This window comes from Podarcis vaucheri, assembly GCF_965113315.1.
Source record: "Podarcis vaucheri genome assembly, chromosome: 2".
NCBI classification, from domain to species: domain Eukaryota; kingdom Metazoa; phylum Chordata; class Lepidosauria; order Squamata; family Lacertidae; genus Podarcis; species Podarcis vaucheri.
The window spans coordinates 113,178,856-113,204,460 of NC_138760.1; the positions used below are offsets into that span (position 1 = coordinate 113,178,856).

A 25,605-nucleotide genomic window follows, 5' to 3' on the forward strand; every position below is an offset into this window, starting at 1 on the left:
AGTTTGAGGAAGCCTGGCCTAAACCTTCCTACGGCATGAGACCCGTTATTTTCTACAGTGCTGCATACCAAAAGCACCCATTTGGGACTTATTTTCATGTTGCCATTTCCTGCACAAAAGGTGAATGTGTGGTCCAATGTACACATGGCAAACTTTTTGAACGCTGATCAGTTGCATGAACGTCAAACAAACGCTCAATTTCCCTGACCATTTGCCATGTCTCAAAACATCTTTTTGGGGGTGTGGGAGGGAGAGAAATATTGTTAAGTAGACCAAGGGAAATGTTTGCTGCACGTGTCTTTCTAATTTTACCAAAGTTCGGAATATGGCCATTGCTTTTTGGAATTGGGAAACCTCAAGTCACTGCATTCTAGGCATGATAGTACAAAGAAAATTTAAGTGGATTATCACTTCTCAATTAAGGCATCTTGTTTTTAACCTGCCTCCTCAATCCTGCGCTGCTTTTCCCAGCCTTTCCATTTAGCGCAGGTAAGCAATCTGATCTTCAGCTCTCTTATCTCCCAAGTTTTATAGTCTTAACTCAGCAAGGTTAAGGTTTATTATAATGTACTTCATTTGAATTATAATGAAAAGGAGCGTCCCTTTTTAATGGCACAGTGCGTTAAGGTTCACAACCCCTGAATCCTCTTTTGGAAATTATAATCAACAGCCAAACATGGCCTATCAGTAGAAAGGTTCAATTAGAAATATATTCTGACCTACCACTAAATTTTTATTATTATTATTTACTTAACCTAAATGCATTCAGTTCAGTTTTAATGTTATATGCACTATTTACAGAGCATGAATGCATGAATATTTGGGAGATTAAATGAGCCATGTTTGAATCCTTATGCAACAGAAATTTTAATCTCGGTACAAGCACCTGAAAAATATTCAAAACCTATTTTAAGGGCTGCTTCACACATTAAAGTCGCAGGCATCTAAAAATTTAGCACGTAGCTTCTTCTAATTCTGTAATGGGCAAGGTGACAACCTGCTCCCCGGCCCCATCATATCTCCACCATGCTGTGCACAACTGGTGCCAGGATATGTGCACCCACTTCACATTAGAAGACTAAATATGCTAAATCAGGGGTCAGCAACCTTTTTCAGCCGTGGGCCGGCCCACCGTCCCTCAGACCATGTGGCGGGCTGGACTATATTTTGGGAGAAAAAAAATGAACGAATTCCTATGCCCCTCAAATAACCCAGAGATGCATTTTAAATAAAAGGTCACATTCTACTCATGTAAAAACACACTGATTCCCGGGCCGGATTGAGAAGGCGATTGGGCCGCATCCGGCCCCCAGGCCTTAGGTTGCCTACCCTTGTGCTAAATCCTTAATCCCTATTTTCAAAAGCAATCCATGAGGCAGCCCAGAGGAATATCTCAAAGAATTTAAGGAACACTGGCTCAGTGCTGTAGCTAGGATTCACACATGCCGTTGGTCAAATACTTAAGGTTTTGTCATTTCAATGGATGTTGGCAATAATGGTTGCCTGAATTCCCCGCATGCTGAAAGAAAGGTACAATGTCCACAGCATTTGCACATAGTAACAAATCAGGATTTACTCTTACATGATTTAAGCAGCAGTACAATTAGAAGGACGAACGCGTTATTAGCCTTAATCTGCTTGATCAGTGACATCCAGCAGGGTGGCCAACAATCAACTTCAATGGCACAGAGACAGCGCAGGGCTGGAGAACCTGTGGCCTGCCAGATATTGTTGGACTCTGAAATCCTATCTGTCCCAGCCAGCATGGCCAATGGGTCAGGGATGATGGGAGTAGTCCAATATCTGGAGGTTGATGGGTTCCCTACCTTCCAATAGATTCATGTGGCTTATTAGCTACCGCAAAGCAGAACACAAATGGCAAGCAACGAGAAAGGCGATCTGGTCCTTATACTTTCGTTGTGGGTTTAGTGGAATGGTGCTTTAAAAATGTCCATGGAAATACACGTAAGGAATGGAAAATATATGGGGTGGAACGCATTATGCCATTTCGGCTTACCATACAGAATGATCCCCCCAGGCTGTTCCTGGGGTTCTCCCACAGCACCATTTTTGGGGGTTGGGGTGAGGAAAGCCCTGTTGCACCAGCAAAAAAGCCCATGTGCAGGAGTTCTGTTGGTGAGATTCATTAGTTGAATGAATCCTCCCCGTGGCCAATTAATTACCTAGTTTAATGGTTGGGGAAGGAAAATGCTACAGAATATCATGGAATGGATATTGCATTGTACTATCACTGAACTTGAAAATGATTTGGCTTGTTAAGAGATTGTTGCCTTCTGAACAGGATGACGTTCTCTTATTTTAGTATTATATTGCACCCAGGGCTACAAATCGCACTGCACCCCAAAGAGCACTAAGGATTACATGATTGAGAAGGTACAGTGAGAAAAATAAGTAAAAAAGGTCTAGCTACCCAGTGGCCCACCTGGCTTTACAGTTTTTCATTTGATTGACAGGGGCCAATTGTAGAATTGGCACCATTCCGTGTTAAGAGGACCACAGATATCCAAAACCAGAAATATTATTGTCCAATTTGTTTAAACTCGATACATTAAGGCACACTTAAAACTAGACTTAAGAGCCAAAACATTCAGAACCCCTCTTCCTTTCCTTAAAGAAATAAGGAAATAACCTCTTGCTTTACCTAACCAGCAATTTTTCTATCTCCCCAGAAAGTTTTTAGCAGTCCTATGTATTAAGTGCTAACGCTAAAAGAGGTCAGTCTTTTCGTTTTGTGCTAAATGAGACCATTTTAGCAACATGAACCATGTATTTATGATGGGGATTTAAAACATTTCCAGGACATACAGTCAAAACACTGGAAGCTTCTATTCCTACAAATCTAAAAAGGCAGGGAAAGCGTTTTGCTTTAATGTAATAAATACAGACTTGTGTGGCACAGAAACTGCTGATGCTTTCATTTACAGGGTTTCTCTCAAACCTATGATTTTCCTGTAGTGGGACATACCGAGCTGTTTCACCGAGCCATAGTTTATTAAAAACTCTTGCTTTAATATAAATGAGCAGTGTGCTGGCGGCACACTCCTCAGACATTTCCATAGCACTCCTCCCCTGCTTCTATACAGCAGACAAAACAAGCCAGTTGGGCCATTTGAACTAAGGCTCGTGGGTTTGTTTCCTCTAAAACAAACCATAAGCAGTGTGGAGGAAACAAACCATGAACCCAAAGTTTGATGGGCACGACACACCAGACTCTGGTTCATTCATCCATGGCATGGAAGCAGGAGAAGAAGAGCACCATGGGAACACTAAACCAGAGTTTGTTTTAAACTCCGATTTAATGTGATGTGTCAACTAGGCCACCACATGTCAAACCTGCTTGCTTCTAGAGCAAAACTCTTGTAATGCCCTTGCCTAGGAACTAAAATAGAAGAGTTGTCCAGTTGTTTCAGTCATCTTCAGTTCTGAATGGCACTCAATACAGAGCAAGAGATACTTTAGATGATTTTCTTACAGTCCAGGATATGTACCAAAAAATATAAATTGCAACAGAGAGCATATGCTTTAACTGAAACACTTAGGTTAAGACATGAGGCCAAGATATATAATCTTTTAAAGGCAAAGAGTTACTGCCATGTAACCATTAGTGAATTATTTGTTATAATTTTCTTTTTAAAAAAGATGGGGTCACAATAGTCAAGTACAACATCTCTTTAACAAGAAACTTGGCTCAGTCTGTATTTTCTGTCCAGCATGAGACCAACAAAATATGTATCTCTGGACACTGCTGCGTGCTCTAGAGATCACCAATTTTTAAGTCGTAAGAAAGGGAAATCAGTTTTAGGTCAACACAAGCAACATCAACACTAATTACTGACAATGAGCGCTGAAATATAGTTAAATGGAATTGAATTTTAAAAATTGAAAAGCCATGCACACTAGATATCTAGAGATACATTTTCCATATGGATATTGCTGTATGAAGGATTGATGTGCCCAAATAATATCAACTTGATCAAGTAAATCAAGCATTAAGCTTGAGCTCTAGTAGGAGTGGTAAATTTCCATCTAGAAAACTTCATTCATGGATTGGATATCTGCATATTCCTCGAGATACAATTATGTATTTCTCTGCATAGAAATTTTCTTGTCTGAGATGATTTCTTCTTCTTCTGAGGTCTTATGGTAAGCTTTGCTGCAGCAATCTACAAATATGCCACTATTGTAAACTTTTACAATCAAGTCTGAAAACAGCAGACAGTGAAAATACAGGAGTAGCCCCAGTATGTTGAGTTTATTTCAAGGCCACACTGTTGCAGTATCTGGAACGGTTTATCAGGAGTACAATGAACACTGGACCTTCTGAGTTTGTGCCGTGCAACCTCTAAAGCTGCCTTAATACTTGCCCTAAATTGACATCTGGGTTAATTTTTCAGTGTTTTTCTATAAACTGAGGAATTGCACAAAAGCCATCCCACCAGAACTGTCAATGTTAAGAACTGAAATGCTATCGCTACTTTGATCTCAGTCACACCAGCTGCCAAGTTTTTAATAAAGTTTGGTGGTTTTGAACTATGGACTTTTTCTATTGGCCATTTTCTGAAGCCCTTTAATGCTTGATTGAAAATCCTACGTGGAAGAACGTCCAACACAGGCAGCTATCATTTAACCACCAAATGAACTCGGATACTGCAAAGCTCAACAAAATCTGACCACACAGTTGGTAGCCAAACACAAGTGTATTTAGTTGTTTAACTCACCTTAAATCAATTGTACAAAGTCTTTGCTGATATTTTCATTTTTATTTTCTCGAAACCTTAATACTGGAAGTCTGAACACACTGTAATCTCTCTGCACTGATGGGAAAAAAACTCTTTGCATCAAAGAACTTCATTTTTAGCAGATGGCACTTGGTTGTGGCCCTGGGTCAGTGTCTTTTGACCCAATGGGAAATTAACATTCGGCACAAGGCTATAAGACTGACACAACTAGATGCAAGCTAATAGCCTGGAGGGGGTTTTTTGGAGCAAAATTTGATCAGCGCTGCAGGATTCGGACAGCTAAACTAAGAATAATATTCCAATTCCGATTTCTAGGCTCATTTCTCAGAGGCTGTAGTGCATACTGAACTCTCAGCGTGTGTTAGAGGTTGCCTTACACAAGGGAATCACCAGGTGCTTCTGAAAGAAACACCTAGGCTTCAAACTCTGTCTCAGTGAGACAGTTCATCATTCTTACAATTAAAGACATTTATAGCAAGACAGCGGCCCTTTGGTTCCAGTTGATATAAAACAGTGTTGTAATAATGCCAGAAAGGTAGGAAAGAATTCAGTTTTGTGATGCTTTGCACTTCAGCTGAAATTTGGCAATCCAAGGAGGGCACCAACTGCTCCAAAGTATCCCTGTATTTAAAAGAAGATTTTTCACAATTCAAGTTTTGACTACCACATTAAAGTTGGCCTTTTTCAAAACAGGCAGAAGTACATGACAAAAATCTCTTGCCTTTTCCTAATGGATACCTGGACAAATTAGGAAGGAGAAATATATCCACAGTATAGTCAATCTACTGACAATACTCTGGATAAACTAACTTCTAAACAAGCCTTTGCACTGACCCCACCTATGTTTTCCCCAGCCTGTGAATGGCAGCTGGAACATTGCCACATGAACAACTTTCTCAGCTCTGCCCACAAGATACCATTATGGGGCGTGTGCACAGCATATTGTTTACCTCCCTGCAACTTAAAGAGTGAGGAACAAAGGCTAAAAAGGAGGGAAACCTACTATTGAGCATACTTTCTATAGCACTGCATTGAGCTGGATCAGACAGTCTTCTCAAAATTGCCTAAACATCCCTACTCTCCACTGTAGTTTTGGAGCAAATCGTGCATGGGAAAATAAGTCATGGGGAGAGCTTTGTCTGAAAGACTGGTGGTAATTATTGTGGCAAAGAGGGAGCCTGACAACTACTAATTTTTAAGCTCTAGTGAGGAGAGAGGAATTGACTGAAAATGCAGTATGTGAGCTGCAAAGGCACTAACTCGTGACTGTCAAGCACTCCTACGGTACCTGACAAGTAAGACAGCAATCCAAGATTTATTATTTCTGAAAGATTAACACATGTAGGTACAACCCATGCTATTTACTATCCCAGTACTTTCATTAAGGTACTTGTTTGTTTTTCCCAGGTAACTTAAATACTTGGGGGACAATCCAGCAAATCATTTTTAAGCACCAGTAATGTCAATGGAAGATATTTCAAGCTCTCCCATTGACACCAGTCATGCTTTAAAGTACTCAACTTTGGCTGGATTGCACCCCTTATGCCATTCAGAGCATTAACCAAAACATAAAAGTGAATGGAAAAATTCAAAGAAAAAACCAGGGATGCAACCATCTGTCCTATTCAGGAACAGTATTTTTCTTTAAAATGTAATCCCGCTTCCCCAAAATGGTTCATGGCATACAATCTCTCTTACCATCCCAACAACTCAGGTGCAAAAAACCCAACCCTTTCTAGAGCTACACATCTTCCAAATCACGAATGAAGAAAAACATTACAAATAAATTTAAAATTATGGCATTTGTACTGGAAGATAAAGGTTGTCTAGCTCTCTATTCCATAGCTGTGGTCATACATACCTCATGTTCTAGGAACAAAGCCTTCAACTGGCCTTTGGACCAGTAATCCAGTGCATATGCCAAAAGCTTCATCGACAACGTATTCACACGTAAAAAGTTACCAACAAAGACAACACGGTTTATCTTCTGAAGAAAAACAACAACGACAAAAGTTTCCTCAGTGGAATATAATCAAAAGCAATACACGTTTTCACTGGGATGCAAGAATGATTAGCAGCACAATCCTATGTATGAATGAATTCTATGCATGAATTCATGAGTAAGTTCTGCTGGGGTTTATTCCCAGTTAAGTGTGAAAATGCTCGTGGAGTCAATTAACAATAAAAAAGATTGTATAACTAACATTTAGGTAACATTTAGATACTTACTTTAACCACACTCCAATCCTGGACAGTTTGCAAAGTTATGTGTGCTTCAACAACCCATAAACTATAAATAAATTTATGCATTAAGCATTGCGTAAATTGCCAGAAGGTTGGGGCCAGATATCTCCTTCTGTGAATGTATAGATCCTGCTGGGGCAGCTTTTCTCAACCTGTGGGTCCCTAGATGTTGTTGGACTGCAACTCCCATCATCCCTGAACTCTGGCCTTGATAACTAGGGGTGATGGGAGTTGTAGTTCAACAACATCTGGGGACCCACAGGCTGAGAAAGGCTGTGCTGGGGGAAAGGCTACATTCACTAATTCGCCCTCCCTGCTCCTGCAGACCCCCTTTCTGGAAGGCCAACCCCCTGCATATTTTCAGTAGGAGCAAGGGGTTGCAGGGGGAAATTAGTTAAAGTTGCCTCCCCTTCTGTCACTAAGGGTGGCCTGAAGTGGAACTGCATTCAGCTGGTACAAGTCTGGATCAAGTGTGGAATCTAAATATCACATGACTTCTGACCCCAAGCCCATCCAACGTTAAGCTCATCAGCACCCACTCCCCCACCTTTTGATGTTAGGTAGGTGGCAACCCAAAAAGGTGGGCTTTCATACAGTTTTGCTTGTGGACTTTTCCTTTCCAGGGAGGTTCAGCTAGCACCAAACCTGATGTTCCTCTAGCACAAAGCAAAGACCATTTTATTTGCCCAAGCCTTCAACATCTCATCTAGCTGGATTTCAATCTGGTACCTCTGTAATCTATTTTTCATAGTATCACAGAGCTGGAAGGGGACCCTAAGGATCATCTAGTCCAAACCAAATATGCACCTGTCCCATACAGGGATCAAACCTGCAACCCTGGCATTATCAGCACCACACTCTAATCAACTGAGCTATCCATGGGGGAAAGAAGAACACATAAGAGTCAAAGAATCATAGAGTTGCTCTTCTAGGCATTTTATATAATTGTTATCAGTGTAACATGGTAGCTATGTGAATAAGGTAAAGGTAAAGGTACCCCTGCCCGTACGGGCCAGTCGTGTCCGACTCTAGGGTTGTGCGCCCATCTCACTTAAGAGGCCGGAGGCCAGCGCTGTCTGGAGACACTTCCGGGTCACGTGGCCAGCGTGACGAAGCTGCTCTGGCGAGCCAGCACCAACGCAGCACACGGAAACGCCGTTTACCTTCCCGCTATAAAGCGGTACCTATTTATCTACTTGCACTTAAGGGTGCTTTCGAACTGCTAGGTGGGCAGGAGCTGGGACCGAAAGACGGGAGCTCACCCTGCCGCGGGGTGCTCTCCCTAGGCGCTGAGGTTTTACCCACAGTGCCACCCGCGTCCCTAGCTATGTGAATGCAAAGGAACAATGGTCAACCAAAGTCATTTCAAGTTGTAAGCAAGGTCCAGGCTAGCTAACGTATACCATAGCAACAGGTATTGGCAACTTAAACAGGTTGATTTGTATATGCCACTATATTCTTCATCCTAGACGAGAAGAACAAATTCTTATTTGGATCAAGCAAGCGTAATACAATCGAACCAAGCAACAACTCTGACAGGAGCTGCACTTTGTGCCTTCATAGCCCTGTACAATGCTGCTTGATCCATATGCAACAAGGCAGCACTGTAAAGAAGCCGAAGGCAGCAAGCAATATTCCAGATGAGCAACTGCTCTTCCATATTTCCACAAGTTTGCATCTGAAACAGATGGGATGTTTCAGACAGCAGCAAAGACAGAAGTGTGTTCTCAAAAAAAGGGGGGGGGGAGAACTCAGTAAGGTACATATTTTATATTTAAGCCTTATTATAAAAATAAAAGCTTATAATAAAATGTTTGAAGACCTGAAGACTTTTGATTTAAATAGTGCTTATCAACTTAAATCTCCGAACAGAGAAAAAGGCAGATCGTGAACAGCCACTTCTGATTTGTGAGAGAAAGAACCTGTTAGTTCTCACACTATTCCAATCTGGATTTTAAATGCATTGCAGTCTCTGCTGTTCCTGCCCAACAAAGCTTACCTCATTTACAGCACACATCCGTGCTATAGATCCGATATTATTGGTGATAGTAACCAGTGTAGCTCTAGCCAGGTCTTCCTTACTAACAGATTCCCGCTTTTCCTTGTAGATCATATTCCCGAAGCTAGAACGAGAGATGCCATAATGTTAGATAATCTTCTGTTAAAAATATAATTTCTATGCTGGTCTTTATTTCACTTAGGGCACGGATCTCTAGCTGGGGCTGACAAGTGCGGAAACACGGCCAATAATATACAACTGTGCTTGCTGACTGCCCAAGGCCCTTCACCTTTCCCAGAAGAACCTAGGCAGCCTTTCATCGCTCCAAGAGTTGAAGGACTCAGGGCAAACCGAGAGGAAAGAGCAACAGTGTTTGAGGCCAAGTCCAACTGCGTTGTGTTAGCAGACAGCACTTTCTGTTTCGATGGCTTGAGGTTGGCAGATTTACTTTTAGATTAGCTACCGAACAGGATATGTCTCGTGTGTAATTAGAACAAAGACTTGCAGAGTACAAACCAGACACAACTGCCTAGTTTAATATTATGCAGGCATGGACCATGTTTTGGAAGCTCATGCACTACAGGCATGCACCATATGGGTGTCTTAAATTGGTTTCATTGCATCAATGTACATAGGCTAAAATTTAAGTGTCAATACTTTAAGCTAACTAAACCACTGTGTGCAGTGCACAGAATAAATCTGGAGGTGGGGAAGGGAAGCTCTGTTCTCCAAGTGGCAAATACTAAGTTGGATACAATTTGTGTTTCCTCTTATGTATCTGTAAATAAATAGATTAAGTAACACATCACATTTTTAAATTCCTTATTAGGTGTTCTAATTAAAAATCAATGGGTTGTCGCCAATTAAGTTCTACTCAATTAAATCAATGGTCCTAAGTTAGTCATGTCAGCTGATTTCAGCGTATGACTAACATTGGAACAACCCATCTTTTTAAAGGCCTCTTAAATCCAGCAATTTTTTTTATGGTGCTGTGTATTCTCCTACAACACCTACCTAGATGCCACTGCCCACCCTGGCAAGCCAAACCGTTCATAATCTCCTCCATAAATATCCCGGACTAGCTTGTCGGCATGTGTACTTTCCCCTTTAGATGCCATTTCTAGAGCTTCTTCAAAACTTTCACATCCAGTCAGCAAGCTGCACAAGCCAAGAAAGGTCCCACCACCTAGACTGGTGTGAAAAAAAAGAAAGAAAACGCATTGGCTTGTAAATTGCATTTTTAAAATTAACAATTTTAATTCTAGACATCTTACCTGTGCAACCCAGGAAATAAACTGAATAAGCTCAACTGACTACAGTCTACATAAGGACTTAGGTTTATAGTTTATGGTTAGGCAAAACACATTCCTAGTGAACAATGAATAATAAGCTGTTCATTTTTAGTTGTTGCCCACCATATCATGAAAGTTCTTGGTGGGCAGTATTAAAAAATCAGGAACAGCAACACCAACCAAAACAATTACTATGGAACCCAACTCAAGCATTTATCTTTCGAGGTGCCTCTTCCAGCCAAGGAAGCTGAAATGGTGTTTAGGGTAACCACAAATATCCTGTCAACTAGGACTAAGTTATTGTAATTGTGTCTGTAGCAAGAGCCATCAACAGCTGGATAGTCCTAATAAAAACCAGAATAAATCTTTCCAAATCCTGGTATTTTCTTCCTTTCTTTTTAAAAATATTCCATTTTTTTAACCAAGCTGCCTATAATATAATAAAAAATATTAAAGTTATTTTGTGAAGGTGGTTAACCAAAAAATGAAAATGTAACTCTAAAAAAGAATTCACACTGCTCTTAAGACAGGAAAGCTAAACACACTGCAAAATAGAAAGATGAATGGCAATTTCTTCAATGATGTGCATGCATTTGAAAGAGACCCATGAACACAGATTTATCATTTCATTTAATAGCTTGTTCTGGCATTCTTTAAATTCTCTACCTTGTTCCAGTTACTCTCTTATAGTTGTCTCTGGAATGGACAGCTAAAATACTGACTCCTGAACCAATGTTTACAACCAGCAACGGGTATGGATCATCCAGGTTAAAAGGCATCTTTTGGCATCTTTCAGGTTCTGATGCATTTTCAAAATAGTAGCACTCTGCCTGGCCATTAAAACTGACAGAATCTATGTACAGCAAGCCTTTGACAAGGCAGTCAAGTTCATCCAGTTTGTGCAGCTGGAGGTCTCCAATCTGCAAAATTGCAAAAGAGACATTATTATGGCTTCTTCTCATCACAAAATGGTATCAGCTTAAGTCAAATTCACTCAGACGCAGGTTTTAAAAGACTACAGTTGTTATACAAGCAGATGAATTAGTTATTGTGTCTTTAGAATGATAGCTTATACCAGCATTTTCAAAATAATCAAGCCAGTAAGTAGTAAGAAACCCACAAAACTCCTAGACTTTCATCAGCTTCTCTATTTCTGGCATATATATTAACAGTTGTTTTAATTTCCCATGAATATTTCAAAACAGCTTTACAAAATTAGCTTCTCAAATTCTTTTTCTCTCTTTTGTCGCTTTTTAAAATCCAAATCAAACGATGAAGCATTGTAAATTAAGAAAATGCAAGGCCCACACAACTCTTTTGCAGGCTACATGCACTCAATTTCTACTTGCAGACCATTCTTGACAACACTTTAAATAAAACTTTAAGACTCGGCTAACTCCACCTACACTCACTGTCAAAAGACTGGATGGGAAAGAAAATCATCATACATCCACTATTTAAGTATAATCTTCACTGCTATTCCAGAACTACCCAGGAAAGGACTGACCTTAATTCTTTTATAAAATGGTACAGTCATTGTTCTTAAAGGGTTAGATGACTGCAGATAGAAGTAGGCAATTTATGACAATAGACAAGACATAGCAAGGAAGTGTGGCCCACATATTACATGCCCCCAGGACTGAAAAAAATCCCAAGTATGCAAAACATTTCTGGTTGTTTTCCAACCCTGCATACAAATTTTGGGTTCTGGGGGCTCAAAGGAAAACGAGAGAAGAATGCTAACTGTCAACAGTGCAAAGGATAAAAATTTATAAGCTCAAATTTTGTCCATAATATAGCACAACTTTCTGGTCTATATCAGAGGAAGAAGAGCTTGTTAGTCACTGATTCTGAATTAATGTCGTTATTAACGCAGTAATGAGGAAAACAAAGGACTATTTTGAAAGCAGATGTAGAGGCAGGACAAAAATTGTTTCCAGCATGTTGTCACTGCCATGCATGCAAAGATCTTACGCAAACAGGTCCAAAGTACTAATTCAGAAGTATCCTGGCCCATCAGATCTTTGCCTATGATAGCAAAGGCAATGCTTTCAGAGACTTATTACTTAATCACCACAGAGTATAATGTACTTCAAGAACAGATTATGTAACAGAGGATGCAACAGAACTACCTACTGTGCGAAAATCTTCTTCAAACTTATAGGCACCACCGCCAGTGGCACAGAGCACCGTATGCAGCGTTGAGAAGTTTTTACTTCTTCCCATTTGAATAAAAGTAGGCAGATCATGGGTTGGGAATCGGATAAAGTGCAAGTTTCCCTTTCGCCCAAAAAGTATCAAGTCCTTGAGTTCAAGGTGGACATCCCGAATACCAGTGGACCCATAGGCTACGTTTGATGTCAAATATTTGCGAATACTTTTCAAGCTTTCAACTTCTTCCTGCTCTTCTTCTGCAGTGATATCGATAGGTTCAAAATATGCAAGTTTCACGAGGGTTCCCCCAATGTCCATACCAAACCATGGGAAAGCTGTGGTGAAACAAAGTTACTTGTTAGAGAATCATGTGCATATGAAAATTGAGAATGAACGTCTTCTCCGCTGCCAGCACCATAACAGTCTCTCTGCTGTCTTTCTAAGCAATTAGCAAAAACTGCTTGACATCATAAGAAATGTGGACCACATCACTCCTATGTATCCTCTTTTGTTAGCACATTTGAGCCAGTAATGACAAACCAACTGCATGCTACAAACAACTGAAAAGCTAATCACAATCCAAACATGGATTTCTTAAAAAGTGAATTATACCACTTGGAAAGTACTTTTCCGGATGGGTTTTGAAAAACACTCTTTTCACAACTGATTTACTTTGTGAGTTAAAATGTTTGTAAATCATGGCGATTTCTTTTTTAGAAAGGCAGAACAGAAGTCAAGTAAATAAGAAGACTTTGCTCTTAACACTACTATGTAGTAAACAGAAATGTGAATTATTTATAGGGGGGCGTGGGCAGGATGACTTCTAAGAGCAGCAGAATCCATAAGGTTAAATAATCTGCTCCTCTGTCAATCTAAACATTTATAGGTCCCTGAAAAACTACCATTTTCAATCTTACACACACTTACTTGGAAGTAAGTCCCATTGAACTGTTCTTCTGAGAACAGTTATGTAAATATGCAATTTAATATATATTAATATAGATCCCTATATTGTATAGGCTTAACCATTATTTCAACATACTTCCCACTTGGAAGATTTTTCAGAAACTTTTTAGGTAGCTTCCTCCTCACCTTGCAATTATAAAACTGCAATCCCTGCTCCCTACTTGGACATAAGCAACTTGTTTATAACTCTTCAGCACTAGATAATAAAAGATTGACTAAGGACATCAAGTAATCTTTGAACCTTGGTTGTTCCTGACAACAAGATAGCTATAATTTTTAGCCATAAAGATGAACACTCACATTTACTTCTGGTTAGTTATTAAGTCCATATTAATGTTTTGTGGGTGGGCAATATCTTTTTATAAAATAGCTGCTTATGAGACATGAAGGCATGTCTTAAGAGACATGAAGGCGGTTTTCTTTGAAGTATTTTCTTCAGAACAGCAGTGGGGAAGCTGCGGTAGCAGTTTCCTCACAAAGGTTGCGCTACAGATGCCAATAATGTATGAAACTCTTCTTTGCAAAAGACTTTTGTACTAGATTTATCATGGGTTGAGACCTCATGACGCTCAATTTAGGGTTGACTGGTATCGAGTCTTCCTCAGCATTCTCCCCACTGTCATCAATGAAGCAATTCAGGAAGTTTAGTCCATACACTGGAAAATTCTTTATGAAACACAGCCGCATGCATGCAGCAAACCAGAAAAAGGAAATTTCAACATGTCAGTGTTTATAGACTATGGCTTGCACCCACTGTAACTAAGTAGCCATCTCCCACTCTCCTCACCCCACACAACCCTTACATCTGTTCTGTGGGTTCCACCAATGCTCCAGAATAATCTGGGGAAGGCAGGGGCACAGAGAAGAGGTAAAGTCCCCCTGCACAAGTGTAAATTCTTGTGCTGTTGGGATAGTTACTTAATATGACATTGGATACAAGCCTATGAGTTGTAGCCAATTAAATTGTACTCAAGAATAGAACCATTGAAATGAATGGGCCTAAGTTAGTGAGGGTAATTATTTTCAATGGGTCTAACTCTTGAGAATGACCAACCACATGGGTTGCATCCTAGGGCGGCATTATCAGAAACAGCCAGTATCCCTGCTGCTTATGGTAGCTCTCTGTGCCATTACCCTATTGTTCTGGAGTATTCTGCAACCCACGTAAGGAGGTTTTCAGGGCAAGTAGGAGAACTGCTGAAAATCAGGTTTGCAGACCTACCCAAGCAGAAGAGGTGCCACATTTAGCATATATTGCCACTAGAGAGCAGTGGGTTTTATCGAATGCTGACACTGCCTAATGTCACCATCAGATACAACCCACTGCTTCTTAGTGAGCAAAAACGTCAGCTAATGGAAAGCAGCACCTGCAAATCTGGTGGAACCAGAAATTATTTCTGTCATGCAGCTGTGCTCACAGGAATATGAGAATAGGCTTAATTTGAAGAATACAAATCATATGTAACATTAGGTGATTATTTCTACATATGCAAAGTGCATAGCCAAGCAAGTGCTAAGCAGTGGTTAAGTCTTTTGAGACATGGATTATGAATTTAGACAAATGTCACAGGAAATGTAGTAAAATCTTCACTGGCAACTCAGACATGGCTGCCTGATGTTAGATAACCTGAGTGGCAATCCTAACCACACTTATTAGGCAGCAAGACTCACTAAAGTAAATGGGACATGTACAGAATTGAGCTATCTGCAGGTATACGTCTGCGTTAAAATAAACGGCGTTTCCGTGCGCTCTGGCTTCCGTCATGGTGTTCTGTTGCGCCAGAAGTGGTTTAGTCATGCTGGCCACATGACTTGGAAAGCTGTCTGTTGACAAACATCAGCTCCCTTGGCCTGAAGTGAGATGAGCGCTGAACCCATAGTCACCTTTGACTGGACTTAACTATCCGGGGGTCTTTGACATTTCCTTTTTTTTACCTTAAGGGTAAAGGGACCCCTGACAATTAGGTCCAGTTGTGGCTGACTCTGGGGTTGCGGCGCTCATCTTGCTTTATTGGCCGAGGGAGCCGGCGTACAGCTTCCAGGTCATGTGGCCAGCATGACTAAGCCAATTATGGCGAACCAGAAGAGCGCACGGAAACGCCGTTTACCTTCCCGCCAGAGCAGTATCGATCTACTTGCACTTTGACGTGCTTTCGAACTGCTAGGTTGGCAGGAGCAGGGACCGAGCAACGGGAGCTCACCCTGTCACGGGGATTCGAACCGCTGACCTTCTGATCGGCAAGTCCTAGGCTCTGTGGTTTAACCCACAGTGCCACCCATGTCCCACCTTACCTGTGCTTTTTACCTTAAGGTAAAGGTAAAGGTACCCCTGCCCGTTCGGGCCAGTCTTGCCAGACTCTAGGGTTGTGCGCTCATCTCACTCTATAGGCCGGGAGCCAGCGCTGTCCGGAGACACTTCCGGGTCACGTGGCCAGCGTGACAAAGCTGCATCTGGCGAGCCAGCGCACCACACGGAACACCGTTTACCTTCCCACTGGTAAGCGGTCCCTATTTATCTACTTGCACCTGGGGGTGCTTTCGAACTGCTAGGTTGGCAGGTGCTAGGACCGAACGATGGGAGTGCACCCTGCTACGGGGATTCGAACCGCCGACCATGTGATCGGCAAGTCCTAGGTGCTGAGGTTTTACCCACAGCGCCACCCGCGTCCCTTGCTTTTTACCTTAGGTAAAGGTAAAGGTACCCCTGCCCGAACGGGCCAGTCTTGACAGACTGTGGGGTTTGTGCGCCCATCTCACATCTATTGGCCGGGGGCCAGCGCTGTCCGGGGACACTTCCGGGTCACGTGGCCAGCGTGACATCGCTGCTCTGGCGAGCCAGAGCCGCACACGGAACGCCGTTTACCTTCCCGCTGGTAAGCGGTACCTATTTATCTACTTGCCCCCGGGGGTGCTTTCGAACTGCTAGGTGGGCAGGCGCTGGGACCGAGCAGCGGGAGCGCACCCCGCCGCGGGGATTCGAACCGCCGACCTTTCGATCGGCAAGCCCTAGGCGTTGAGGCTTTAGCCCACAGCGCCACCCGCGTCCTGTGCTTAAATAATTTGTCAGGCAAGAAATGTATGCTTATAGAAATAAAATTAAGTTCAAGATGCATTCTTATAAATGTTAAATTAATTGTTCTTGCTGTTCTTATTAAACATTTGGTGTGTTTTATTGCTTACTTTGGAGCAATAGCCCCCTCAACTTTTGTTACAACACTCAGAAAGTGTTTTTTGTAAACCCAACTATGTTCACATATAACCCTGAACAAAAGTATGAGCTGCTTACCAGTGGTCTATAAATCTGCTGGAAAGCATTTTATGAGTAGAGTAATTGTCAAAAGGAACAACAGAAAGAGTGAGTGACAATTAACATTTAACCTCCCTTTTGTGCAAAGTCACCATGGCAGTTGGCACTTTCTTGGAGCTTTTTTATTATTATTCATTAATGTGACACCGGACATTTAAGTGAGAAACAAACATTGTATAAGCTCAGTTAGCAAAGGAAAAACCCAAAGAGTAAGATTTGTATAAGAAAGCTCTTGGAACTATTTAGAAAGAGTCTGCTTCTATTAAGTTTACTGGATACAATTTCCCATTTTACTAAGTTATTCAGTTTAAATTCCAGACTCCTACATTATTTTCCTTCCAGGATCAAAGGGCAAGAGGCATATGCCACATCTGCAAGACTATCTTTTATTTTGATAGTGTTTGCAGTTGACTATCTCCTATATATTATTATAAAACACTGGTAAATGCTAACAATCGCATGTTCCTAAAATGTAATTTCTTATACTTCTCTCATGCCACTATTTAAAAAACAGCAGTTTCTCAGAAAACATGTATCAAAATTAAAAGGAACCAATTGCCTACCCTTGGGGCCCTACTGCACATGCCATTCAGGGCAAAAGGTAAAAAGGGTAGGTGGGTAAAACACTCCTTTGTTAAACTACTGGTAAGTCCAGCGTGGCTTTAAGAGAATTTATTGCTTGTTAGACTGCAGTCCTATGTATCCTTATGTCAGGAACAACACAAGTGGGACTTACTTCCAAGAATGCATGCGTGTGACTGAACAGCTTATTTGTTGTTGTATTTTAAGTGCTCCCAAAAGTCTGTCACAGTATGACTTAAACAAGAATGTGCTAATAACTGCACAGGAACTTAATCCTAGCTTCTACTGCGAAGTCACTGAGAAGATTTGTATTATTAAAGTTCCTTATAGGACTATATGAAATAATATATTAAGCAACTAAAATAATTCACAATATTAAAAAAGATCTATGAAAAAAATCTGTTTCCAATTTTCACAATCACACACCCATTGAAAACATGTAAACCTTAATTTACATGAAGGGCCACTGGTTGTAGAAAAGGGAGAAAAAGGAAGCAGGGATATCATCCTTTCATCACTTGACACCAGCTATTTCCTCAAGCTGCAACAGAGGGAGAGAATGAAAGCAGGGCCACTCCAGGGCCTTTCTTGAGACCTCTTCCTGTACTCTTACCATTCCAGCTGACAGAGCTTTGGAACTAGTGCCCGAGTTGGCTTTCTTTCCTCTTCCCTGCCAATCACTTTTGTGACATGTATTTTAAATTGGCTGTTGGCCATTGGCCTGAGGGCAGAGTATTGATATTTGGTCATCTTTTAGGCAGAAGAGGGGAGAAATGTAGCAAATAAATATTTAGCAGTTCAAACACCACATCATATTTTAAAGAGGACTACTGTAGGGAAAGTATGACAAAAGCACATAGGTCAAACACAGCATGATCATATACAGACCCAATTCACTGGAACACTATTTGATGGCAGTTTCCTAGCACACACACCACGTGAACACAAAACAAAACAGAAATGTGTGCAGGTATCAGTCAGGACAACCTGCACATCATTTCCACATTTTGATAGACTGGAGTGTTTCCTACAGAGAAAATGCATAATGTGTAAAAAAAGGTGTGGACACAGCCATCCCTTACTACTCACTGAAACCCAGTCAAGTTCTTAACAATAAAGGAAAAGCAGACTTCACCGCATTGGCTCCCCGCTCCATCTACAAATCTCAACCCAAGCATGTGCCTCTGGCTACCAAAACACCACAGATGCAAAACCCAACACCGACTGGCTTATTTTTGTGTGTGCCAACGCTAAGCAAAGCGGCGTGGCACTTCCCCTCCTGGTTTGACCACCCCCGGGTTTTCGTTTTAAAAAGCGAACCGACAGGTAACACCTGCTCAAGCCCCGGAGAAGGGAAGGGAAGGAGGGATTGGCAGGAAGAGGGACATCTTACACGGCTTCTTGGCATCTTTGATCTTCATGACTCCGCCGCGGCGCTCCCGGCGGCGGTACCTCCGCTCGAGCCCCGTCGCGGGCTTCCCGTGCCTTGGGTGATGCCCCCGGAGGAAGAGGAGAGGAGGGCGGCGGCGGCGGCGGGGCTGGCTCGATGTTACGCTCTCCGGAGAGGCGAGGGCGCGCGCCGGCCTGACAGGAGGCGCTGCGAGGGCGGGGAGGGGAAGGCGAGAGGGAGGAGGAGGAGGAGGAGGCCGACGCTCGCTCGGCTGAGGGGAACCGGGGGGAGGCCAGGCGGGGTTGTTAACGCCCTTCCCGCGAGCGGCTCATGGGGCTGCGCTGCCGCTGGGTGGCCCCACGGGGAGAAAGAGGAGGAGGCGGGACCCACCGCCGCCGCGCCAGCCCCACCCACCCACTCGGCGCCACCGCCAGTTCACCGGCCACCGCCGCCCCCCCCACCTCCTCCTCTTCACTAGACGCCCGCTAACATAAAACAACGGCCGGCCGCCGGGCGGTGGGTGGGGCTGGGGCTCCGGAGGCTCCGGAGAGGGCCGCGCTGACGATGCCACAACGCCGCCCGCCTCCTCCTCCCTCTCCCTCCACCCGAGGCACGGGTCCCGCGCAAGGGCAGCTGGGAAAGGCGAAAGGAGGCGGGGTCGGTGGCTCCGAACTTCTCTGGCCTACGCCTCCCAGAGCGCACCGCGAGGTCCCTCCCGCTCCTGGGCCACTCTGCGCTCGCTAAGCATGCCGGGAGCTTTCGTAGTTCCGAGGGTGGGAAAGGGAAGCCATTTTCTCGCGGAGGCTTTTTTTCAAGCGGCAGCGGTGGAACTCTCCCTACAAGTCCCCCTCCCACCCTCGCTTTTACCTTCGCCGCAAGAAACACGCCACTCACCCCACAGCGAACCAGCCAATGGCAAGCGAGGATTTCCCTGCTCCACCTCCCCTCGCCTCTAGGTGTGATTCTGTTGGCGGAAAACGCCTCCTAGTGGTCACGCTTGATAGGCGGCGGCGCGCATTCGCGGGGCGGGGGTGAAATTGAGTTTATTCTTTATCGGAAGGTAACGAAGTAAAAGTCGGTTGAAATAAAAAGGGTCTTCTTCGTTTGCATGATTTCTTCTTCTTCTTTTGCAAGGGACGCCTCCTAAGCCACCATCAAACTCGCTGTCGGAGGCGGTGATTCTCTGAATACCAGTTGTCTGGGATTCACGTGTACTGTAGTAGGGAAAGTGCTGCTGTGCTCGTGTCCTGCTTGTGGTCTTCGCATGAGCCCGGATAGATCGAACCGAAGGTCCTTCTAGTCCAGCGCCCTGTTTGCAATAGCCAGACAGGAATCCCTCAGTCAGGACGCGAGTGCAATTTCACTCCCCTGCCTGTGATCTTCGGCAATTGGGCATTCACAGATCCTTGTGATTTTGAACTCAGAATCCACCTCGCACCCATAGCCTAAAACCCATGTCACGTCTGCACTCGTGGGCTAAAGAGATTGCAGGGGGAAGTAAGCCGAAGTTGACATACACATACCCGCAGTCACCGTATTTTTCGCCCTATAGGACGCACTGTCCCATAAGGTGCACGTAGTTTTTTTTGGGGGGGGGAATAAAGGGGGAAAAATATTTTCCCTCCAGGCGTGGGGCTGGGGGAAGCCCGAGCTTCCTCAGCCCCCAGAACAGGCAACTCTCCGCCGGAACGGGCTCCCACGGCTTGCGGAGATCTGCGCGAATCCTGGAGAGAGAGAGGGGTTGGTGCGCACCGCCCCCTCTCCCTCTCCAGGCTTCAGCGAATGCCTGCATTCGCCCCATAGGATGCACACACATTTCCCCTTCATTTTTGGAGGGGAAAAAGTGCGCCCTACGGTAATTTGCTATAGCTGTGGTTTTTATGTTCCAAAGCCATGCTCAGTTAACCTATGTTTAATATAACACACACACAAGCCAGTCCGGGTCAGATTTGCAGCCTACCAGTGGCGTAGTGTGGGGGGTGCCAGGGGTGCCGGCCGCACCGGGCGCAAATTTTTGGGGGGCGCGGGTCCAGAGGGAAGGGACAAGCAATCGAGGCTTGGTTGGGGTGGGGGTCGTCGTCTCCGCCACTGCTTCTGTTTCCCACGCGCCGCGCTGAGGCAAGCTGGGCGCGGCCAGCCATGCAAGCGCGGCGCCTGGCCAAGCGCTCCAGCCTGGGGAGCCGGCGCCTTAGCGCCTCGCCGTCAGCCGCGCAGCCGTTGCCCAAGCTCGACAACTCGTGGAGGCCGCCCTGGCGGGAGGGCTCGGCGGCCGCCCTGGAGGAGGAGGACGAAGAGGAAGACGTGGTAGTCGGCGTGGAGGAGGACGACGACGAGGCGGAGGCGGGCGGCGGAGGAGCGGGAGGCAGCGGTAGCCCACCGGCAGCGGCAGAGCACGCCGGGCCGGGCAAGGGCCACGTGGCCGCCCGGGGGAGCCTCAAGGTGCGTCGGCATCGCTGGGCGGGAAAAGCGCCATCGAAGCTGCCGCCTGCCTGGGCCAGTGGGGTCGTTGTTCGTTGCTCTAGTCTCCAGGCTGCGTTCCGGAGGGGCTTCGTAGGGCGACCTCTCGGAAGTTTCGCGGGAGGCGGGCCTCGCTTGCGCCCCCACACCGGGCACAACATGGGGGGGGGGCGCTCCACGGGTTAGGGGGTGCAAAATCCACAGGTTAGGGGGCGCAAATTACTTGCCTTGCCCCGGGTGCTGACAACCCACGCTACGCCACTGCAGCCTACTTCTGTGTAATCTAGTGCTGTGCGATGAAGCCCATGCCCTTCACAGTTCTTTTCCTCTATGAAAGAGGCTTTGATTTTTCTGCCCCATTTTTGTGGCGCTTGACCATTTCCTTAGAATTTCTGCGGGTGTGTGGTTTTAAGGTCACCTTATCACCGCAAGGCACCCAAGGGTGGCATGTACGTTTTCCTTTCCAGCAAATGTTTCTACAGCACTCTGCAGCCTCACTGGCTGTTCATGGTTCCAGGATTTGAAAAAGACGCATGGGAGGAGTTGCTTCATATTTCCCTCCCTTGGGGTTTAAACACGACACCTGGTGCTACAACAGCAGCAAGAATTCTCATTGCAAAGTATTGGAAGACACAGGATCTTCCCACACTGGAAGAATGGCAGATGAAAGTGATGGACTACATGGACTTGGCAGAAATGACTGGCAGAATTCGTGACCAGGGAGAAGAGTCGGTGGAAGAAGAATGGAAAAAATTTAAAGACTATCTACAGAAATACTGTAAAATTAATGAATGTTAAAGGGATGAATGTTAAAGGTTAAAACGATGTCTGATGGAAAATAAGTGGTATTGGTAAAAAGATTTCTAAGAAAATGTAAATAGGGAGTGACAATTGGAAAACTGATATTTATAATAGGTTAATATCTTGAGTGAGGATAAATGCTATAGGGTAAGGACTTGCTGAATTAAATATTTGAACTGGAATACAAAAAGGGAGGTGTGAGGAGGTCAAGAAACTAGTGAATGAAGTATAAGATATGAAAATACTAACCTATTTTCTGTTTTACTTTTTGGTTTTTCTTTTCTTTCCTTTTTTCTTTTCTTCTTTTGTTAGCTGTTTTCTATTGTGTATTTTTTACGTGTTTTGTCTTTGTATTTTTCCATTTTTGTAGTTTTTCTTATGTTTAATTTTTGAAACTTTTTATTGTTTGTGAAACTTTAATAAACATCATTAAAAATAAATAAATAAACACGACACCTGGGAAGGCTGCAGTGTATGGTGAAAGTATTTGTAGAATGATCTGTAGAATATATTTCAATCTTGTGAACTGACACGGTTTTTATTTATTAGATTCATATACTGTCCTTCATCATAAGATCTCAGGGCAGTTCACAAAGTAAAAATACAGGATAAAAACATGAACAGAAGTAAAAGAGCAAAACTATAACCCGTCCTCATGTTGCCACCCTCCAGACCTCATGTGGAGACACACGAAGGACCTGAGATGTTTGGATGAAGGGTGGTATGTACATTTTATAAATAAATGAATGAGATACCCCTTGACCACCTCACACAAAAAAAAGTTCACTCCAGCAAAACCCCCTGCACGTCACCCATGAGACTTTCATTGACATTTTCCCTCGCCTTTGATAGCTTTGGAATGCAATTTCTTTCCTAGTTAATTGATGGAAGATGGTTGAGGGAGAAATTTTGGGCATAGCATTACTTGTACAGTCAGATGTATCCAAGTTCACTGAAAGCAATGGGCATAGGTTGCCATCTTTTTGTACCCATGTGGCATATTTGGAATTTTGAGAAAGTGCAGCATGTCCAGTCACAAAATGGCTGCAGTGGAAGTCCAGCTTAACACAAAATGGCTGCCACATCTGAAAGAGAATAAAAAGCGAAGGGACCACAATATGGGGTGAGAACGTCCCCATCAAGTCAGCCACTGTTGTACTCATTCACACTCTTTGCATCTCTCCTCTGTTCAGAATGAATGGGAGTGCAATCCTGACACCCATTGAAAGACGACCATGTTTAAGGGGCATGTCCAATGTACAAAAAGGAACTGGGCAGGAAGAGCAAATGGCCTCTCCTCCGCTGTGGATTTTTGAGGGGACATTTTATGAGAAGTGCCATGGGTGCCATAATAGGTACCGGTGGACTCAATGGCGTGTTTAAATGGAGTAATTGTTAACAAAACGAGGTGTTGCCTTCTGCATAGTCAATATAAGGCAATTAGCAGTCCTATGTAATTTCTATTGTAATGCTCTCTGGATAAAAATTGAGTTTTTGGGAGGTGGACATAGGTTTGACTTTAATGAGGGACTACAGACAAGGGACTGGGGAAGCTGTGGCCCCCCAGATGTTGTTGGACAAGCCTCATGAGCCACAACCTGTATTGCCGAAGATCAAGAATGATAGGAGTTGTGGTCCAACAACGCTGCTAAAAGGCAACAAGTTTCCCAGCCCTGGGTCAGGTTATATGATTTCACTGCAAAAGGTAGTGCTTTTATTTATCAAGAAATGACAGTGTACAGAAAGATAGAAATATTCTGAGGCAAACTACACATACATTCTATTGATTGTACGTTTGTTAGATCTTATAAAATACCAATTTAAGATTTGTGAAGAAGTGTATAAATAATTTACTCAAATTAGGCCTCATTTTGTTTCCTATTATTTTAACACTCAAATATTAGGTAACGACATTAGGGCGGTCATTAGATTTGGGGCAAGGTGTCACCAGTATCGTGATGATATCCAGCTCTATTTCTTTGTTAAACATCTGAATCAGGAGCAGCTGTGCATATTGGCTGGTGCCTGAACTATGACCATTCCTGGACAGAGATAGCCTTACCATGATGGATCACTAGTTATACTAGTAAACTCACAATGAGACTACTGCAATGCAATGTAGGTGGGGCTACCCTTATATCTTGATTTAGAAGGTACAGCTAGCGCAAAATGCAACTGCTAGGATGCTTAATGAGGAACGCAGCTTTACACCTATCACACTCATACTGAAATCCGCTCTGGCTTCTTTTTACCGACTAAGTCAAACCCAGTGTTTTGTTGCTGACATTTGAAGCCCTACGGAACTTGGGACCAGGATGCCTAGTCAGACTGCTTCCCCCAGTACAGACCAAGTCAATCTCCAAGATCTTCTGACAAAACCCTTTATGATCGGCCAAGGAGCTGATTAACAACAAAATATCGAGTTAACTACAAATACAGGGTGAAATCAAAGGTGGTTTCCCACTTCCTTCCTCCCACGAGTGAGATATATGGCATGTACTCCGTGTGAAGTGCTTTCCAAGTTATTCCACATCTTGCAGAATACTTTTGCACGCCAGCCCAATCTCTGAGTGGTGTGAGATTCCAGGGGCTGCAAGCACTTACCCAGGATTCATATTTGCTTTTGGAATGAGGCACAGTGGAGACTGCTGTGTCTTTATGATATATGGTTTATTTACACATATATACAGCCTGAGCCTATGTTGGCAGGGTTCACAGCATTAACACCCCAAAAGGGTATTGTTTCGCCCATAGCCACAGCCTTGGATGCAAACAGAATTCAAACATTGCTCTCATTGTTCTCCCTCTGTCTCCAGCTAGCTGCTTTCCTTCCTAGATAATATCACTGCTACCTGTGCTCCAAACTCTGACTTTTTCAGTTAAGGGAGCCCCCTTCTCCTATGTCTCACACCAAGTCACTTAATCCCACTTAGTGGCTCATCACCCAAGCTATCACCTCACTAAAAAGCTTGCCTGGCTATTCCAATAATTAGAAGACTTGATTAAATTCTAACACTTGCAAGATCCAGGGATTAGAGGGGTCTGGCACCCAGTTTAACACCCCAAATCCATAACACTACTTTTTTGGAGACAGCGTGATAGCAACATTTCTAGTTCTGGTTGTCACAAATTAATCGGTTTAAGAATAAGAAGGTAATTCTGGACTGGCCAAATGTCCAATGTCCATTAACTTTGCTGCCCAAGTTGACATCTTCCAAAATGCATATTCTCAGTTTGGAACCATGCTAGAAAGCTGATCATGGCTTAATAGAGAACTATGATACCCAAAGTATCCGACTAAAACCTACATCCCGAGAAACACCAGGCAAAGTGAAGGCTACTCGAAACAAAATCCGCACAGGGTTTATTTTGTACAGCCTGTGATGTGCCTTGTTACATTTTACTGTTGTTTGAAGCTCCCTCAATTTTTCCCCTCACATTAGGTTTTCAATTCCTATTATAAACATTTTAGCTTTCACCTGTGCCCTTTTCAGCTTTTGTTTTTCCTCATTGAAGTTTTTTAAAATATTGCATTTATTGAGTCTTCCCCAATCTTGGCACCCTCCAGACATTTTGGACTACAAGTCCCATCATCCATTTCCATTAGCCATGCTGGCTGGGGCTGCTGGGAGTTGTAGTCCCAAGCATCTAGA

The 25,605-nt window shown here is 43.6% G+C and overlaps 2 protein-coding genes and 1 long non-coding RNA gene across 3 annotated transcripts in view; all 3 read right to left on the bottom strand.

Annotated features, from left to right (window-relative positions):
• LOC309525446 overlaps nucleotides 1–25,605 on the bottom strand; it is a 35,071-nt gene that overhangs the window by 471 nt on the left and 8,995 nt on the right. The window lies entirely within an intron of this gene.
• On the bottom strand, nucleotides 1,548–19,307 carry LOC309525065 (pantothenate kinase 3). The gene is made up of 7 exons (XM_082210424.1): nucleotides 18,698–19,307; nucleotides 12,432–12,784; nucleotides 10,962–11,215; nucleotides 10,018–10,194; nucleotides 9,004–9,127; nucleotides 6,622–6,747; nucleotides 1,548–5,381 (listed from the first exon to the last, which is right to left on the bottom strand). The coding sequence occupies exons 1-7, from the start codon at nucleotides 18,723–18,725 to the stop codon at nucleotides 5,331–5,333; spliced, it is 1,113 nt and encodes a 370-aa protein (XP_082066550.1). The 5' UTR covers nucleotides 18,726–19,307; the 3' UTR covers nucleotides 1,548–5,330.
• The window catches only part of LOC309527499 (uncharacterized protein), a gene marked incomplete at its 3' end in the record, with an annotated part of 9,633 nt that continues 7,564 nt past the window's right edge, over nucleotides 23,537–25,605 (bottom strand). The window contains exon 5 of the mRNA XM_082214325.1: nucleotides 23,537–23,550. Coding sequence (XP_082070451.1) covers nucleotides 23,537–23,550 — 14 coding nt within the window. The remainder of the gene's footprint in view (nucleotides 23,551–25,605) is intronic.

Excerpts from the sequence above, each read along its gene's own strand:
- LOC309525065 (XM_082210424.1), bottom strand. The coding sequence starts at position 18,725 with ATGAAGATCAAAGATGCCAAGAAGCCGT. Across the intron at positions 10,195-10,961 it reads AAGAGAGTAACTGGAACAAG|TCTAGGTGGTGGGACCTTTC; the intron begins GTAGAGAATTTA and ends TTTTCACACCAG. Across the intron at positions 5,382-6,621 it reads CTTTGTTCCTAGAACATGAG|GGATACTTTGGAGCAGTTGG; the intron begins GTATGTATGACC and ends TTTTAAATACAG.